Raw genomic sequence first — 17,611 nt, 5'->3', positions numbered from 1 at the left:
AGGAGGTAGAAAAATCCTGAAACGAAGGAAACAACGTATAAAAATATTGGAATTTGGAAATTTTAGAGGTTAGGATATATTCGACCGTGTAGTGAAGATCGGATTAATAAGTCGAAAGGAACTTTTGATTTTGATTGTTGGGATTATGGGTAAAAATTAGTAACTATCTTTATTTTATAATTATTTATTTATTTTATTATTAATTATTTATTTATTTATTATTAATTTAGTTATTTATTCTATCCTAAGGAAGGTATATCTTAATTATTCTGACTGTTCGCATGGAGAGTGAAAACTAGAGTGAAGAAAAAGGTTCCTCTCACAACCATAATTTCCAATAGAGGAGATCATGCTCATAACTCCAACGAAATGAATGAAGGTCCATTTGTATATATACATGTTGCATTGTCTATAGCCAGGAGATGACCTGTCTGTCAAAAATGCTTGATTTTTTCGAACGAACGTTTTTCTAAAGTGGCTCGAAGCAATTTAGAGTCGAAGGTCCTCGAAATTTCGGTGTCACCTTCGATTTTTTAAGGGCAACCAATCCACCTATCGCGACGGTACTTTCTGTAGCACTTGTGTGTGGATGACTCTAGAACGAGCTGATGGAGAATATTCAGTGGATTTCAGTGACACACGCATAAAGTGTAACCTAAAATTCCGCCCTCCAGTTGATATCGTATTTTGTTGCAGCGGGTTTATATAGAAAAGGGTCTGTGATACTTCTGTCGAGTGTACTCGAGTTTATTGCTTCCAAAATGGCCACTTATATATCCATATAATAATTTATAACCGAGTGGTATTTAATTAGGTTAAAATATAAATGTAATAATGGTTGGAAAACGTAGTCTCGAGAGAAATTTCAAAATTTTACAGAATTTTATTTTTGTTAAGACTAAATTTAACCCTTTGCACTCGATGATGTTTTGGCTAGAGAAGATTAGAAAATCAAAGATTCTGTTGCGTCGCGATTGAATCCTTTGATGTATTCGGACGGGTTGTAAATCCGTCTCGCGACCTCGCTGTGTTGCCCGCCAAATTAATCTTGGACAACTGTTTCAATTAGCACGAGCAAAAGGAAGATCTCGGCTGGAGTCGAACGCTAAACTCTGGTACTCTAGGCATGAGCCGTTCTCTATGAGGTTTCGTTTAGAAGCGTGTCTTCGACGATTCGAAGCTAACTGCTCTCTTCGATGATTCGAAAGGAAGTGTGAGCTCCTCGATCTTCCTAAGATCGGTCTTAGGAAAAATCGGGAGCTCGCCAAATATAATTGGCTGATTTGACCAAGGGCATTCCCTTGGTCCACGAATCGATCACCTTGGAGGAAGGGAAGGTTCCCCCAAAAGGAAGACGATAGTGGAGGAAACCCTCTCCTCCAAGGTGAGGTACGTGGGGTCCACTCACGCGCTGGTGACCCCATCGGTCGTTTATGGCCTCTAGCGAGGGCCTGAGGCTTCCAACGTGTGCGGACCACGTGGAGTCCTCAGGCCTATTGTCAGCCATGTCTTAAGAGCCGTCGCCTAATTTCGTTAAATTAGGGATTTCCAGGATTCTCGTGTTCCGCGACACGAGAAGTCAGAATAAAGGTAAAAGCATTCAAACATGCTGAAGGCATGGAGAGGAAAATTCCGATGCCGAATTGTTTGACCCTAAGACCTGGCTGTTGGAAGACCGTAACGGGTCTTCCTTGTTCCACGACGGAACAGATTCTCTACTAAAAAACTGGCGATACTTTTCTGAGCAGTAAATAAAGAATTGTATAATAGAATTGTAGAATTATTTGACTTCGAGATTTCGCACACTGTTACATTACATTAAATTTGATATATTAATTAATATCGATCTTCCAAATTTTATGAAATGGTGACTGAAGCTCACCTCTCGAGTGCAAAAGTTGAATAAAATTGTGATTTAAATTGGATGAAATTATGAAAGTGTGGTTGATGTATTTCAAGCTGGAAGAAAGGTTTGCAATGTTCAGAGAATATTTTCTACGTCGATAAAAATGTTCGTAAATATATTTACAAGTTCGATATCACAGCAGGTTGTTACAAACCTGTGGAAAGCCGATTTGCTGCCGACTGTAATTCCATTTTCTTCTTATTCAGGAGATCACCGTAACCAGATAATAGTTCGAGGTACGACGTGGGCGTAACATAATTATGGCGACTCAATTCCTACGCAATGCAATATTTTATCTTTTATTTCTTGGAACGAATTTAATACGATATTTTTCTGTTCATTATTCTGTGAAAAGCAAATCTGGATTTTGCGATTCAGAATTTTCTAAAATAAATTGATTACTTAACTATTCTCCTCGTGAGATTGTAGGTTATGTCACAAAAGACTAATTCTTATCTAATTCCAATTTGTATTTTACGTTTTGCATAATACAAATTATGGATAGTGTTTTGTAGTTTAAAATATAGGATACCAAATAAAATTATTAAAAATTATATAGTAGTAGACATAGAAAAAATTTAAAAGCAGCTTAATTAGTATAAATACAACTATAACACGAACTATTGAAACAGTGAAATTTTGAAAATTAAAAAAATGGCAGCATTTTGAAATTTAAATATCGATTTTCCTCGTGCTTTTCGTTCTTTGGGTGGTAAACAAAAATAGAAGAAAACATCGGATTTTGAAATTCGTGGAGCAAAGAATATCATAGGTTTCTTTTACATACGTATGAATTTTCTTACGTAATCTTACCTTCAAATAAAGAGCACTTGCATCGATCACACTGGAATGCATATGTTGGCACATTCTTACAATCGACATCAACACGTTTTCAGTAATGGACTCATCCTGTATATCAGTGAGGAATCTCATCGCAACGCTCTGAAAGAATAACATTAGTATTGGTGGAGAAAACGATGCAATTATAATCATGCCTTTACAAGATCTAACGACACGATTCCAAGAAATGCTAATCATCCGTAGAAAAGTACCTTGTAATTTGAAACATTCGCGAGAAAGTAGAATTAAGAAATACGATATATTAGGTTAGGTTAGGTTTCACTGTTTCCAAGTGACTATTTCTTCAAGAATTACTCTTGTAAAACATTAAAGAAGATATTTAAAAAGATAATCATTTCAGATTCAATTCATTTTAGATAATTGTCAAAAGCTGTTAAATAATTGTATACAGGGTGTCTCAGCAAGAGAAAAGAATACAGAAAATGCAGAATATCCCAGTAATGATAATATAACCTATAAGGGGTGATTCTACGTAAAAAAACGAATCGAAAATGAAGAATAAAATTTTTTCTTTCGAAGCTTCGTTGTCGAGAAAACTGACTTTCAATATTCACCGCGTACGCGTGCATTGGCTTACAAAATGGACGGGCCAGCGTACGCAGTTAATATTCAAAGCCAGTTTTCTCGACAACAAAGCTTCGAATGAAAAAATTTTATTCTTCATTTTCGATTTGCTTTTTCACGTAGAATCATCCCTCACCTGGTTCTACTACTGTTGCTGGGACACCCTGTATATTTTCGTTGTATATTTCGTTCTCTTAAATATTTAAAATCTATGGTCATAATAATAGACGCGTCTTTGAGCTTTTTAAATAAAATTTCTTCAGTCTATCGTCTATTTTAAATAATATATACATTTTTGTGCCTACCGTGTTGCTCTCCTTTTCAATTCTACAATTGGATACGACAGAACATGAACCGTTTTGAAAAGAATGCTGTGTTTCCTTTTACTGCCCTAATTTTGAAATCAGGAAACGAATAGAAATGGACTTATCGTGTTTTATGCGTGTGTTTCCTTCTTTTGCTCTACGTTATAGTATCTCTATACTGCATTCTTCATTGTATCCGTGAGTCGACCGATTGTTCTTGTTTACAGTGCATTTCGGCATTTCGCGTGGTGAGAATTTACTCCTTCTCATTATATCGAATGTCGCAGAGACCATACGATTGTGATACGAACCTGAAGAGCAGCATCCGGCCAGGGACAAAACCAATCAATCGTGCAGCAGTTCACCAGAGCTGGAAACTGTCTAATACGAGCGCGAAATGTCTCACCGATCGGGCTGAAAATGTAAAATAATATACAGGGTGGGTCAGTAAATTCTGCCTTATAGATCCTTATAGCGAAAAATGTTTAACACGAATTCAAATGATTTCGAGGGGCATGTATTTTCATGGTAATTTCATGGTCTCCTTAATCTTTTGACTACGGCAGACTTTGAAACGCAGTTAACACGAATTCAAATGATTTCGAGGGGCATGTATTTTCATGGTAATTTCATGGTCTCCTTAATCCTTTGACTACGGCAGACTTTGAAACGCAGTGGTCGTACCACAAGGGTGGGAATTCATTTACAATGTCCGCCGAGAACGGCAAAATTTTGGGTAGAGATGCGTTTTTGTGAAAACATATTTCAATAATCAAAAAACTGTATTTCACTAAAAAAAAAAACAATATTTATTTCTTTGTATTATGGACGGAATAGCTACTATAAAAATTAAAAATCTAACGTATTTATTTAATTACAGATAAAATATTAACACTTTGCACTCGACGATTTTTTCGTTACAGAAAAATAGTAATTCAAAGTCTTTCTGTCATAGAGTCGAGGATATTTTTAAAACGGTAAATGAGAAATCATATGCAAATTAAGACGTAGAATTATTTTTCTTCGATATTCCACACATCGTTAGGTAATTTTAAATTTCATATATTAATTAACATCGATCGATTATATGCGCCCTCCGTGTCAGAAAAGCAAACTGTGTTCAGTGCTTATATGCGCCCTCTGTGTTACAAAAGTAAAATTTCTGAGCACGTATATGCGCCCACACTAGCCAAGAGGTTAAATCGTAAAATTTCCGTGTTATAGAATTAAAATTGTACTTTTGCACGATACTAGGTAGGGAAAATTCCGAAAAATGTTTGATTTAGATATATATCTGCTTATTTATAATGGTCTCGCTTAGTTGAAGAGCCAGTAATACATCCCCGCATGAACACGCGTACACACAATGATTTTGTAAGTGGTGGGACGTTGTTGATCTATTTCTCTGCCGAGTTTCGACGAAATCAGCAGGGGGTACGTGGGCTTTTCATTAGAAACAGTACTTTACCTCATAGTAACGACGACGTGTAAGTTATTACGAACTGTCTTCACGTAGGCGGAGAAAAGGTTGCTTCTGTTGATTTGTAGGCCAGCTTCCTGCACATGCCCACGCATCGAGTGGAAAATTCTCTCCATTTCGTCCACCTTGTAAATATTTGGCACGTCGCCGTTGTTCAGGACACTGTTCAAGTCCTCCAGCATGGAGTCGTCCTTTATCTGAGAAGCAAAGGGATAGGAAGTCAACAAAGACGACCATATTGGGCTTGGTTAGGTTAGGTTTGCTATATAATTTGCACCATATAACTGGAGATTTGGTATTTATTATACGTAAGATTGAATAATGCAAAAGAATTTTGGAAAAGTTTAATAGCATTAAATATAGATAATTTATATAATTAGATAAAAATTCATAAAGACCACCACTTCACGTGGGACAATCTTTATATATAGTAATTAATAATTCTTGTAATCTTAAGACTTATCAAAATCGATTTTTCTTTTTTTACATTTTCTCAAAGTATATGCTTTCGAAAATGTCCGTGTAAAAGGATTTGTTCGAATTCCTAAAATTGACGAAGTTGTGGATATTTATATTGCGGTATAGAGGCATTGTACAATGGAAAACGAAAACTTCAAACGCGTTTTTCTCGAAACCGTGCTTTTTGAACTTGCCGGCGGTATATCTCGCGTTTTAGTTGACCGATCGATTCGAAATTTGGAGGAGACCTTCATCGAATGTACCTCCATCGCTTGCACCACGGATTTTAAAATCCGATGTTTTTTTCTATTTTTGTTTACCATGCAAGGGACGAAAAACACGAAGAAAATCAATATTTATATTCGAAACCGCTGCTATTTCTTTAATTTTCGAAATTTCGCTGTTTCGATAGTTCTTGCTACAGTTGTATTTATACTAATTAAGATGCTTTTTAATTTTTTCGTTTCGGATAACCGGATGGTCCGGAATCGTGTCAGCCATTCGAGCCCGTTTTTAAAATCACGATCCTACTTAAGGCTATATAATTTCCACAATTTTTAATAATTTCGTTAAAAAAAAATTGCAAATATTCTCCAAGTATTAATAAATTTGAGCGTGAAAACTGCATGTCAATATGTATCACGGTTTCCATAGAGAAAATTCCCAAAAGTCGATTTTAATTGGCTGGGTTACAGGAATTCCCTTTTTAATGAAGATTAAACTTCAGTACCTGAATTAAGCTTCCAGGGTCTAATTACAGAAGCGTTGAAATATGAATACACGCAGGAAGTATAATGCTCGTTAATTACTGTAGAAACTAATTGGTTAGAATTCTTACAGGGGAACAATACTGTAATTATACCGAACGTGGTACATCATAGATTTCATGTAATGATAAACTGTATTCACATGCGCATACCTGGGTGTCAGAAAATAAAAAGACCACAGATTGACCCTGTACACCAGCCTTCATCATCGATGCTTTAATGTCATCGCGCCAGTCACTGGATGTATAAGCACTGCTAAGCTCTATTTGAAAGCAAGTGTAATCCTGCATATGCGCGGCTAATCTGGTTAAACTCTGTCGTCCTGAAGAAAAATATTCATTCAGATCTTTAAAAACATTGAATCTATATGAACAAGTACAAAAATTATTCAAATAGTGCTGGTAGTACCTGAGGAACTAACAATGATAACAATAATAATATTGTAGGGGGTGACAAACACACACATGACACACACACACACACACACACACACACACACACACACACACAAATTTGGATCGAATAGGTATATATGTATTTTCACACAGCAGCATCGGTGATGATTAATAATTGTTGTACATTTCAAAGATAACAAATAACAAATAAGATAAGACTAATTTTACTCGCTAACACTATCTCTCAAGCACTTTGCCAAATACATACTGTCAGGTTGGCAAATCACTGACCTCTCATAACACTCTGATACTCTGTAAACTCTCCATACTCTGACCCTCTATGCTATATCTACGATTTTCTATATCCTCACTACGACTCCTCATGGACTCCACTATCCTCACTTACTACCGTCACTAGTCCTAGGTCCTAAACACTGTCAACATTCTTTCAGCGCCGCACTTGTTCCATTCTTACAATAATAACCCTTTCATTACTGTGGGTGACTATAGTCATCGACCACAAAAATTGAGACAAGTGCTCTCTTCGCAAAGAATTACAAGCGTTATTGCGATGGTCAGTTTTCCTTTTTTTTCGAAACACTGGGTCTTGAATGCTAAATGCTGTCAACGTGTAATGCTTCCATCTTTGACACGGTGTTTTATTTTACAAGAGACCTGCCCTAGCAAAAGGGTTAAGGAGAAAAATAATTTGTAACATTTTCTGAGCTTGAGCTTAGTCTATATCTACTATGAAGTTGGGTGACCTATCTATCTTGAGGTCTATTCACTGTAAAGACACTGAAGTTTCTAAAACTGTGATGATTTCAGGATTTCTTTGCAGTCTTTACAGAGGTCCCCAAAGGTTGAAGAGTAACAAAGATCCCAGTAACCCTAAAAGCTTTCACGATAATTAATTATAGAAACTCAGTTGGGTCACCTATCTATTTTGAGGTCTATTTACTATAAAGACACTGAAGTTTCTAAAACTGTGATGATTTCAGGATTTCTTTGCAGTCTTTACAGAGGTCCCCAGAGGTCTAAGAGTAACAAATATGCCGGTAACTCTAAAAGCTTTATAATTAATTATAGAAACTCGGATGTTCCATGAATTTTAGGACCCCCAAGATTTCTAGAATCCTAAAGATACCACTAAGAATTCCAGAAAGTTGCAGACCTCTGGGACCACATCAATTCCGGGGATCGCAAACATCCTATAAATGCATCTTCAGCATTTTCCGAATACTCAAAAAGTCGTGGAACTTCGAATCCCTCCGAGGATCTTACAAATTTTGATGAAACTTTCACGAGCAGTTTCAACCCAGTTCCCCGAGCAGCTCGCACGGCTTCTTTCGTTCCTGTTATTATCGTCCAACTGCCTAATTCGTAATCCATGCATCTATCCTCGTTACCCGCTCGTTTATCAATGAACAGAGGGATGTCTTCCGACATATCGCGCGTCTCGAGCAGAAAGAAGGATGAGAAAGTGGCCGATGGTAGCTAATGTCGAACGCTTTTTCTATAGCACCTGATCCTCCCATTCCCAGGAGCAGAGCATTCCCTCGAGGCTGTCGCAGTATTCGATTAATCCTGCAGATATGATCTATGGCGTCCTGGAACAGCACCAGTTTCATGGGACTCGTCGTCGAGGCATTGTAGTCTTCCAGGAATTCGTCTACCACGTTTTCCATCTGAAAGAACATTAGGAACATCGGGTGTAACAAGAGACATTTCAGGTCTCATAATATAAGACTTTAATAGGATATACTTCTACGCGTTGAAAGCGATTTACTGTGCAAGCACGTGGAAATAAATCCTCGCAATAATGTCAGAGATAAGATTGGAAATGCAGAAAGGAGAAAGAACCTTCAGGTCTGTCAATATTGTGACCCAACTAACAAGGAGACTGCGAGATCTTCGAGTCACCGATTTAATTCAAATTCTGTATGATGTTCTCCTGATGGTGAAGGTGTATGATCGTAGGTGTCACTGTTCGATATTTGTTAAGATATTTGCAATTGAATATTGTTGTAGTAAGAAATTAAATACTAAAATAAACTCTATATTCTAGCAACGTGGAAGCGATCCCTTCTCCTGCGTTTTGTCTTTTGTCTTCCATTTTCTGGAGACCTCTTTGACCTGAGTGGCCCCTAAACAGACAGGCCAGTTCTAACCGTTCGCCTGTTTAATAAACATCTATACAATTTTTCCACCGTTTCCACTGGCTACAATGGTTTACGTTTGGCCCGGCTGACGTACCACGTGTCAGGCCCGTGATAGTGAATTTCGACCCGATCGATGTACCACGTGCCAGGCACGTGATAGTGAATTTCGACCCGATCGATGTACAACGTGCCAGGCTCGTGATAACCAGTTTTGGCTCGAACACCTGACCACGAGCCTCACACGTGGTTGTAAGCCAAGGCTAAAGAGTGACGTTCGGTTCTTAAAGAAGCTGATTAACATCGTCGTGCGTTGTTTAAAACTACAGTAGGAGTCACGCGACGTGTATTGTTTTAATTTCTCCAAAGTGAGGGTAGATCCCGGTCACAATATCGCAGAGGTCGAAATTGTAAATTAAAATAACAGGGAATACGTGCTTTCTTCGTATCAGTTATCTGCTCGTATTCTCTGCTCGTCCCCATGAAATCGCCGAAGAATAACATCTCATCGCCGATAACTTTGCCGGGGTCGCATTCGAATTCTTTGCTCATGGTATCTCGCAGGAGATCGTCGAACCATTTCCGATCCTCGTCGTTTACCAGACGGTCGCTGAATACTCGTAGATTCTCGTGGTACCAAAGTAGCAACAGCTTGTCTCGAAGCTGAATAAAACAGACACGTGTATGAAATAATATTTAAAAGGATGGGAAAAGGATGTACTTAATTTTTGGTCATAAATGCATTACACTCCGAATTATTTTTCAATTTTGTTGCTGTTGCGACGGCAACACAGATGGCAAGACATGTCTTACCGTCCTTCTAGCGAATTAAGCAGTATAATTATTTAATTATTTATTTATTTACTGACAGAGGCACAGAGTATATAGAACCCTAACCTATAACTAGACCCAACAGATTGGATCCACGTGTGACTGACCCATCGAAGTGACGAACAGACTCTACCCATGAATCGTGAAATTAGCAAAAATACTTTCGGGGAAAATATTAAAGGGAAACTTCTTTGACAGTTTATCACCTCTATAGGTATACAATGGTTAACCAAAATCAAATACCACTTGAATGCATACTTTCTCATAACTAAATCGCAGTGCAATAGCTAAGGGGAGGTTTTATCCGTCTGTTTGCAAACCTCTATTTTGGCAGGATTCATCATGAGCATTCCTTGAAACACCTTGCTGAGGTCTCGTAGATTGAAGGTATAGTGAGATTTGTGAGGGGTTGGTAGTAGCTCCTGGCATATAGTGGTGAATATATTTAACGTCGTGTTCACGAAAACATCCAGCATGTGTCCAAAGTGCGGCGTCACGGAGAGCCAGGAATTCAGAATCGTCCCGAAGATGTGTTTCTAGTATGAGAATATCGATTATCGTTTTATTTATGAGGTCGATTGACCGAAGAGAGTAAAGAGAGAAAAGAAGAATAGAGAAAGCAAAAGAGAAAGCTAGGAGCTCGAATAAAAGTTAGACCTATCAGGAAACGGTCGTCAAAGAAGTTTACTGATGGGTCTGCAATATTTAAGTGGCCCAAGGGGTGAGGGAGGTTTTGGAAATAGTTAGTAAAAAAGTATTATAGTGAAAAGAATAATTATTATTACTATTTTATTATTCTATTATATAATTACTATCCTTTTTTAGATATCACTATATAGCTTATTTTATTCTATCAAAAATTTGCAATATTACATCTGCAATGTTTTAAGGGATGAGGGAGGTTTTGGAAAAGGTTGGTAAAAAAGTGTCATAGTGAAAGGAATAATTACTATTACTGTTCTACCATTTTATTATATAATTACTATTCTTTTTATACATCACTACTGTCACTTTATTAATAAAGCTTATTTTATTCTATCAAGCATTCGCAATATTGCTCTAATTATTCTCTTCAAATACGATTCTACGTTTAATTTATATCTACGCTTCTTGTTAACCCTCTTCAGTTCAATTATCCTTTTTCCTTTCGTTTTACTGAATTACTTATTCATTGGTTCGATTAATATTTCCAGAGCAATGACGAATTACAGACAATTTGGTAGGGAACTCTGATTAGAGAACGCATTTGCATCTCACAGTAATTTATTGCCCATCGTTACCCTGTTTACTGCGATATCGTGTACATCCTGTTCTCACTTTTACCCTAAGTACCCTAAGGGTTAAATTTGGAACGAATAACGTCATCTTAAAATTATCACAGTTGTATAATAGCCTTGCAACCTGACGAAAGTTCATTTTCGAGTTACAGCAAGCCTAGACAAACCTAGTTATCTATATCTATGTATACCTTACTTTACCTTATACCTTATCTGTGCCTTACGAAAAGCTTTTACCTTTGATTATTATAACACGTTTGTTTCATTAATCCATTTGCATGTCACAGTAATTTATTGCCTGTCGTGTATACCCTGTATACTGTGATATCGTGTATACCCTGTTCTCACTCTTACCCTAAGAACCCTAAGGATTAAATTAGGAACGAATAACGCCATTTTTAAATTATCACAGTTATATAAGAGCCTTGAAACCTGACGAAAGTTTAATTTCGAGTTACAGCAAACCTAGACAAGCCTAGACATACCTAGTTATCTATACCTATCTATACCTAGTTATAGTTATCTATACCTAATTATAGTTATCTATACCTATCTATACCTATGTATACCTAGTTATAGTTATCTATACCTATCTATACCTATGTATACCTAGTTATAGTTATCTATACCTATCTATACTCATCTATACCTAGTTATAGTTATCTATACCTATCTACACCTATCTATACCTAGTTATAGTTATCTATACCTATCTATACCCTATTTTACCTCATAACTTATCTATACCTATCTATACTTAGTTATAGTTCTCTGTACCTATCTATACCTAGTTATAGTTATCTATACCTCGTTATAGTTATCTATACCTATCTATACCCTATTTTACCTCATAGTTTATCTACACCTATCTATACCTATATATACCCTATTTTACCTCATAGCTTATCTATACATATCTATACCTATCTATACCTAGTTATAGTTATCTATACTTATCTATACCCTATTTTACCTCATAGCTTATCTATACTTATCTATATCCTATTTTACCTCATAGCTTATCTATACCTATCTATACCTAGTTATAGTTCTCTGTACCTATCTATACCTATCTATACCTAGTTATAGTTCTCTGTACCTATCTATACCTATCTATACCTATCTATACCTAGTTATAGTTATCTATACCTACCTATACCTATCTATACCTAGTTATAGTTATCTATACCTATCTATACCCTATTTTACCTCATAGCTTATCTATACCGTACGAAAAGCTTTTATCTTTGATTATTATAACACGTTTGTTTCATTAAGAAGCTGCCATCCAATTCGTTCATTGCGAGGAGATTTTCCATGAGAGAGGTTACAGGGAGAAGCATACTTGACACGAATAACTCCCTCTTATGGAAGGTAACGCGTGTCCTGCTTGACCTTGTCTGATCTGTTTAAAACGCAGATCAGGGGAGAAACAGATTCCAACAGGGGTGGTTATAGCCTCTCATTATTGGCCGAACTGGTGATCAAGATAAATTATGGAAGCCACTAGTACGATTTACGATGCCTAATTGCAGCGAACATGAGGGAGAGGACAAATAGAGGCAGGCACCGGCGATACTTCGTCTCTTTCACGAGCTACAATTATTTCCCGTAGGCGTGGATTGACGACTCGATGGAAGAAAACCGAATAAATGTTGGAGAAAATGAACGCAGAATGGGTGGCTGGTGGAACTTACCCGGTAACTGGCCATCCTTATGGGATTACGCACACCTAGGTGCGGTTCGAAACTCTATTTTTCAACTCTCTTTTGTTCGAAAGTACATTCCTGCGATATATTTAGCACGTATTATCACTTTTCCAAACTTTCAGTATCGTTAGCATACTAAAGCAGATATTAAGATACTTAGGAGCTCTATACCTCAAAGCTAGCAGATGCTTGAATATTTCTTTCACGTCTGCTTTACTCTTTGGTGCATGAAATACGTGAAGATGAAACGTGCTTTCCTTCCTGAATTAGTTTCAAAACCACTTAAAAAATAATTTGCAGAAATATTTCACTTTTACGTTAAATTGCAATTTTTAATGTAAAAATTACGATATTCTCTTTTTCATGATTATTTGTTATTGAATACTTAAATGGAATTAAGGGGGTATTCTTGTAATTCAATTCTTCTAATTAAAAAAATCAATTCTTTTCTTTTTATATTTTCTCAAAGTATTTCTCAAAATATTTCAGATTGAGAGTTATTATGCAGACACGTTTGCTAATAGACATCCTGCAATTTGTTTTCATTAATTAGCTAACGTGTTTCTGACAGTGTGCAGAAGCAGGATCATAAGAACCATGATAAATTATGGTTTGAATTCCTATTAAAACAAGTTCGAGTAAGTTCTACCTTCACCTTCTCTTACATTGTTCTACAAATATTAGAAGAATATTTGTTATATAATTGTTTATAATTTCAAGCAAGTCACATCATCGGTTTCCCTGTTAAAATTTCTATCTTTACCTTCTTCGACACTACAGGTAGTAACTTGAAATATAATAATTTTCATCTCAAATTCTTTGACTCTTTATTATTAAAATTATTTTTAATTTACCCAAACACAGTTATCTTCTCGTTCATTCTTTCCCTGATAGCGATTATATATAATCGAAAATCTAATAGACCAGTGATTAACGTATTCTTCTATCTGTCACAGTTGGGACGAAAATATTTGAACGCGGAGGAAGCGAGAATGGAGCGGAAGGTGGCGAACTCTGTGATGAACATGAAGCTTTGACAGTGTCGAAACGGATGAAGATGAATTATTCCGTGGACCGTCTTCATTGTTAATTACTTCCTGTTCTTTAAACGTCACTAGCATTTCAGTCGTCAATAGATCGAGACGCGTCGTTTAAGAATTACCTTAGCGTCGTCTTCCATTTCCGGGAACGCAATGAAATGGAAATGTCGCAACAGTCTGGCAGTTATTGGATTTCTACCGCCACCAGGTGGTCCCATCGCACCAACAAAATTTACGTCCTCTATCTGCCTGAATGAGCCGATCTCCTTCCGGTCGTACCATCCTGGAACATGTCCCGTGTCTTTTAGCTGGCTCCGTTCAAAATTACGTGATCCGAATATCCTGAATACAGTGTATCGAACTTCAGTACTTAGATGAGATAAATAAGTACATTCATGTCGATAAAATATATATACAAAGTGCAACGGTAGTAAAATCGGTAAGGGGTGATTCTACGTGAAAAAGCAAATCAAAAACGAAGAATAAAACTTTTTCATTCGGAGCTTCGTTGTCGAGAAAATCGGCTTTGAATATTCAGCGAGCGCGCTGATATACCGATAGTCGTCCATCTTGTGAGCCGAAGTCAAGTGCACGCGTACGCGGTGAATATTCAAAGTCGATTTTCTCAACAACGAAGCTTCGAATGAAAAAATTTTATTCTTCATTTTCGATTTGCTTTTTCACGTAGAATCACCCCTTACCGATTTTACTACCATTCCTTGGACACCTTATATATATACAAAGTGCAACGGTAGTAAAATCGGTAAGGGGTGATTCTACGTGAAAAAGCAAATTGAAAATGAAGAATACAATTTTCTCATTCGAAGCTTCGTTGTCGAGAAAATCGGCTTTGAATATTCAGCGAGCGCGCTGATATACCGATAGTCGTCCATCTTGTGAGCCGAAGTCAAGTGCACGCGTACGCGGTGAATATTCAAAGTCGATTTTCTCAACAACGAAGCTTCGAATGAAAAAATTTTATTCTTCATTTTCGATTTGCTTTTTCACGTAGAATCACCCCTTACCGATTTTACTACCATTCCTTGGACACCTTGTATATTAGGTATTTTGATGAGCTAGTAGAAAGATAGCACAGTTTAATATCCTATACAAGTGAGTATTATTTTGTAACGAGGATTACTAAATTTTAATATACACGTATGTAGTTTAAGTATACGCGTATAAAGAAATCTGTTTGACAAACTTTTATGGAATTTTGCCCTGAAGGAAGGTGAAAATGAATTTAGTATGAAAGTTGGGAATAGTGGTCAACATTTCCTCACTTCTCTAGACTTTGAAAATTTATTTCTGAATTATAAATTAATCTAACAATTTCAACCTCGAGTGTCCTCTGTATTCTCAAAAATAAGAAGAAAATAGATGAAACGTGTGTATAATATTGATAGTAAAATTTACATATAGACATTGGTAGTATAATCGAGTAAAACGAATTCAATTTGAAACGGAGTACCTCTAAAATCCATGAACTGCCGAAGTAACTCAATGGGAGGCTGAGCACCATAAGTTTCGAGAGCAGGCATGTTTAAATCGTCGACAAAAAATATTTGTTTCCGAAGTAATGGTGGTCCATATACGTCTTTCTTTCTTTTAATCAGCTTTTCATCGATTAAATCCTTTTTATCAGAGTAAAATTTTTAAGCATGGTAAAAATTACGTGAAAAATCAGGTAAGAAACACAAACCAATCCACATGACACACACATCGGTTAAAATATAATTTGAAACAAATTTTTGCTAACAATTTGGGTATTTATGACATCCTGAAATTGACAAATTTTGACAAATTTGACAAAAATTAACAAATTGACGACGAATGGACAATTTGACAAAATTGACAACGCCAAACGAAAAATAAGAAATACAAACCAACCGATATATTACACACCCCGGTTAAAATATCATTTTAAGCAAATTTATGTTAACAATTTGGGTATTCGTGACACCCTGAAATCGTCAATCGAATGAAATCGAAATTTTGTGACGTCAAACGAAAATCAATATTCTAATTTAAAACGTGTTTACATTTTATAATATTTTCAACTTAATTGTAAGAAGTTGGATATTTTATATTATTCAACAAATTTTTCGGGTGATTACTATAGTTGCGGATCGCTATACCTGAGTCTGATTCGCGGTAGTTCTAGCAGAGAAGGTAATGAAATCGCAGATAAATTTCTTCGGCATGTTTCTTGAAAGTTTCGCGGTAATGGTTAAAGTCTTCCCACTTCCGGTTGGCCCGACACAGAGTGGATTAGATTCGTTGATCAATAAATACCCGATTATGGTTGCGCTCCTTACGCTATCCATCGTTGGTACCTCTATATCTATGACAGGATAGTGAAACAACAAACCAAATATTTTTCTTAAATTTAATTTCGTCTTATTAACCACAATGTTAATTAATTTATCCTAATATTCTCAACTATATATTAGAAAAATTCATCAAAGGTAACTATTTCATCTTCCTATTTTACTATACTGTTTCCATGCGATATATTAGTGTTTCAAAATTCACGCAAGATTCGAATTTCGCGCCATTTGCGCGGTAACGTGTTGGCAACGAAAAGAAAATGGCAGCATGACAGCTGACAGTACAGGGTTATTAAAAATGGAGCGCTATACGGGAGAATTAATATTTTTTAATTAAAAACCTGTGTTTTCTATTAAAATTACTTCTTGCCAGAATTTTGAGGCAGAGACTTAACCAAGTTGATTAAAATTTAGTTATTTAGTTTAATGGATAGAATTCTATAAAATCAGGAGTACTTCTTAACACGTTGACTACCATAATGGTTATTAGTGACCGGTGCTTGTCTCTTCAGTGAGGTTATGGTAATCATCAGTCCACCATCCTGCAATACTAATTCTTTAAATTTATATTTCTTTTATTCCAACCAATTTTTGAAAATTTGTCTGAAGTAAATAGAAAATTTTGAACAGAAGACATTAATAATTTGCACAATTTTTCTTTTTCTCTGCCATATTGTTTGATAATTTGTCATTATATCCTAAGAATAATGGAAATTTTATCATGGCCTTCTAAAGGTACCATATAATAGGTGTGTAGCAGTGAAAGTGTTAAAAGTACCCTTTTTAATTATGCTTATAGGAATCCTGAAATTCAGTATGCTCCTTATTCGCAAAATTTTTACTTCAGTTCTGGTATCCACAGTCTGTCGCTCATTACAGAGTTCGTTACCTGCAAATTTCGTTTCCGGCCTAATGCTGATCGGGGAAATGTCATCTAGCCATTTGTACCACCTCGGTGAAATTGGCTCCTGGCTGTCGATTGCATCGGTGAAGCCACCATCGTGCAGTCTACGGTAGACAATTCTCGTTGAAACGACCGAAAAGATACGAATTTATTGTTCGATCGATCACCTATAATCGAATACCAAACCGTCTTCAGGGAATGGTAATTCATGCCGATTGGCTTTCTGCACGTTCCTGATCCATTCGCTGAATATACACCGGCTGTTGTAGTCGCAACTTGCCCCCAAGCTCCATATCGTGGCGAAAGCTGCCCAGGGTGACAGCAGATTGGCTGGAATAATGCAATATTCATACAGAATCTAACGGGCTAGCTATATACCGCAAGCACGTGTACATTACCAATCGAATTTCTAATATCCTGAGTTTCTGAGAGGAACTTAAATGGGAAGAATACTGTGCATTATCTTTTGCTTTTAATCATTTTACTGACAATACTTTCCATTAAATTTCATTAATTTATGTGTTCAATTTTATAATGTATACATGTATAATATTATGTATATAATATATATATTAATATATGTATAATATTCCATTAATTTAAATTCCATTAAATTATGTTTTA

General features: G+C 36.2%; 1 protein-coding gene across 1 annotated transcript in view; it reads right to left on the bottom strand.

Annotated features, from left to right (window-relative positions):
* Nucleotides 1–17,611, bottom strand: part of LOC108549855 (dynein heavy chain 1, axonemal) — a gene marked incomplete at its 5' end in the record, with an annotated part of 56,144 nt that overhangs the window by 34,654 nt on the left and 3,879 nt on the right. Inside the window, 12 exons of the mRNA XM_017903425.1 lie at nt 2,061–2,181; nt 2,720–2,848; nt 3,948–4,050; nt 5,105–5,313; nt 6,495–6,664; nt 8,263–8,425; nt 9,335–9,559; nt 10,048–10,263; nt 13,876–14,036; nt 15,225–15,387; nt 15,892–16,135; nt 17,155–17,317. Of these exons, the coding sequence (XP_017758914.1) occupies nt 2,061–2,181; nt 2,720–2,848; nt 3,948–4,050; nt 5,105–5,313; nt 6,495–6,664; nt 8,263–8,425; nt 9,335–9,559; nt 10,048–10,263; nt 13,876–14,036; nt 15,225–15,387; nt 15,892–16,135; nt 17,155–17,317 (2,067 nt within the window). The remainder of the gene's footprint in view (nt 1–2,060; nt 2,182–2,719; nt 2,849–3,947; nt 4,051–5,104; nt 5,314–6,494; nt 6,665–8,262; nt 8,426–9,334; nt 9,560–10,047; nt 10,264–13,875; nt 14,037–15,224; nt 15,388–15,891; nt 16,136–17,154; nt 17,318–17,611) is intronic.

Source organism: Eufriesea mexicana, unplaced genomic scaffold (genome assembly GCF_001483705.2).
Source record: "Eufriesea mexicana isolate 0111107269 unplaced genomic scaffold, ASM148370v2 scaffold2234, whole genome shotgun sequence".
NCBI classification, from domain to species: Eukaryota; Metazoa; Arthropoda; class Insecta; order Hymenoptera; family Apidae; genus Eufriesea; species Eufriesea mexicana.
Note: the sequence above shows the minus strand (reverse complement) of the source record. Positions and strands in the feature narration are given on the sequence as shown.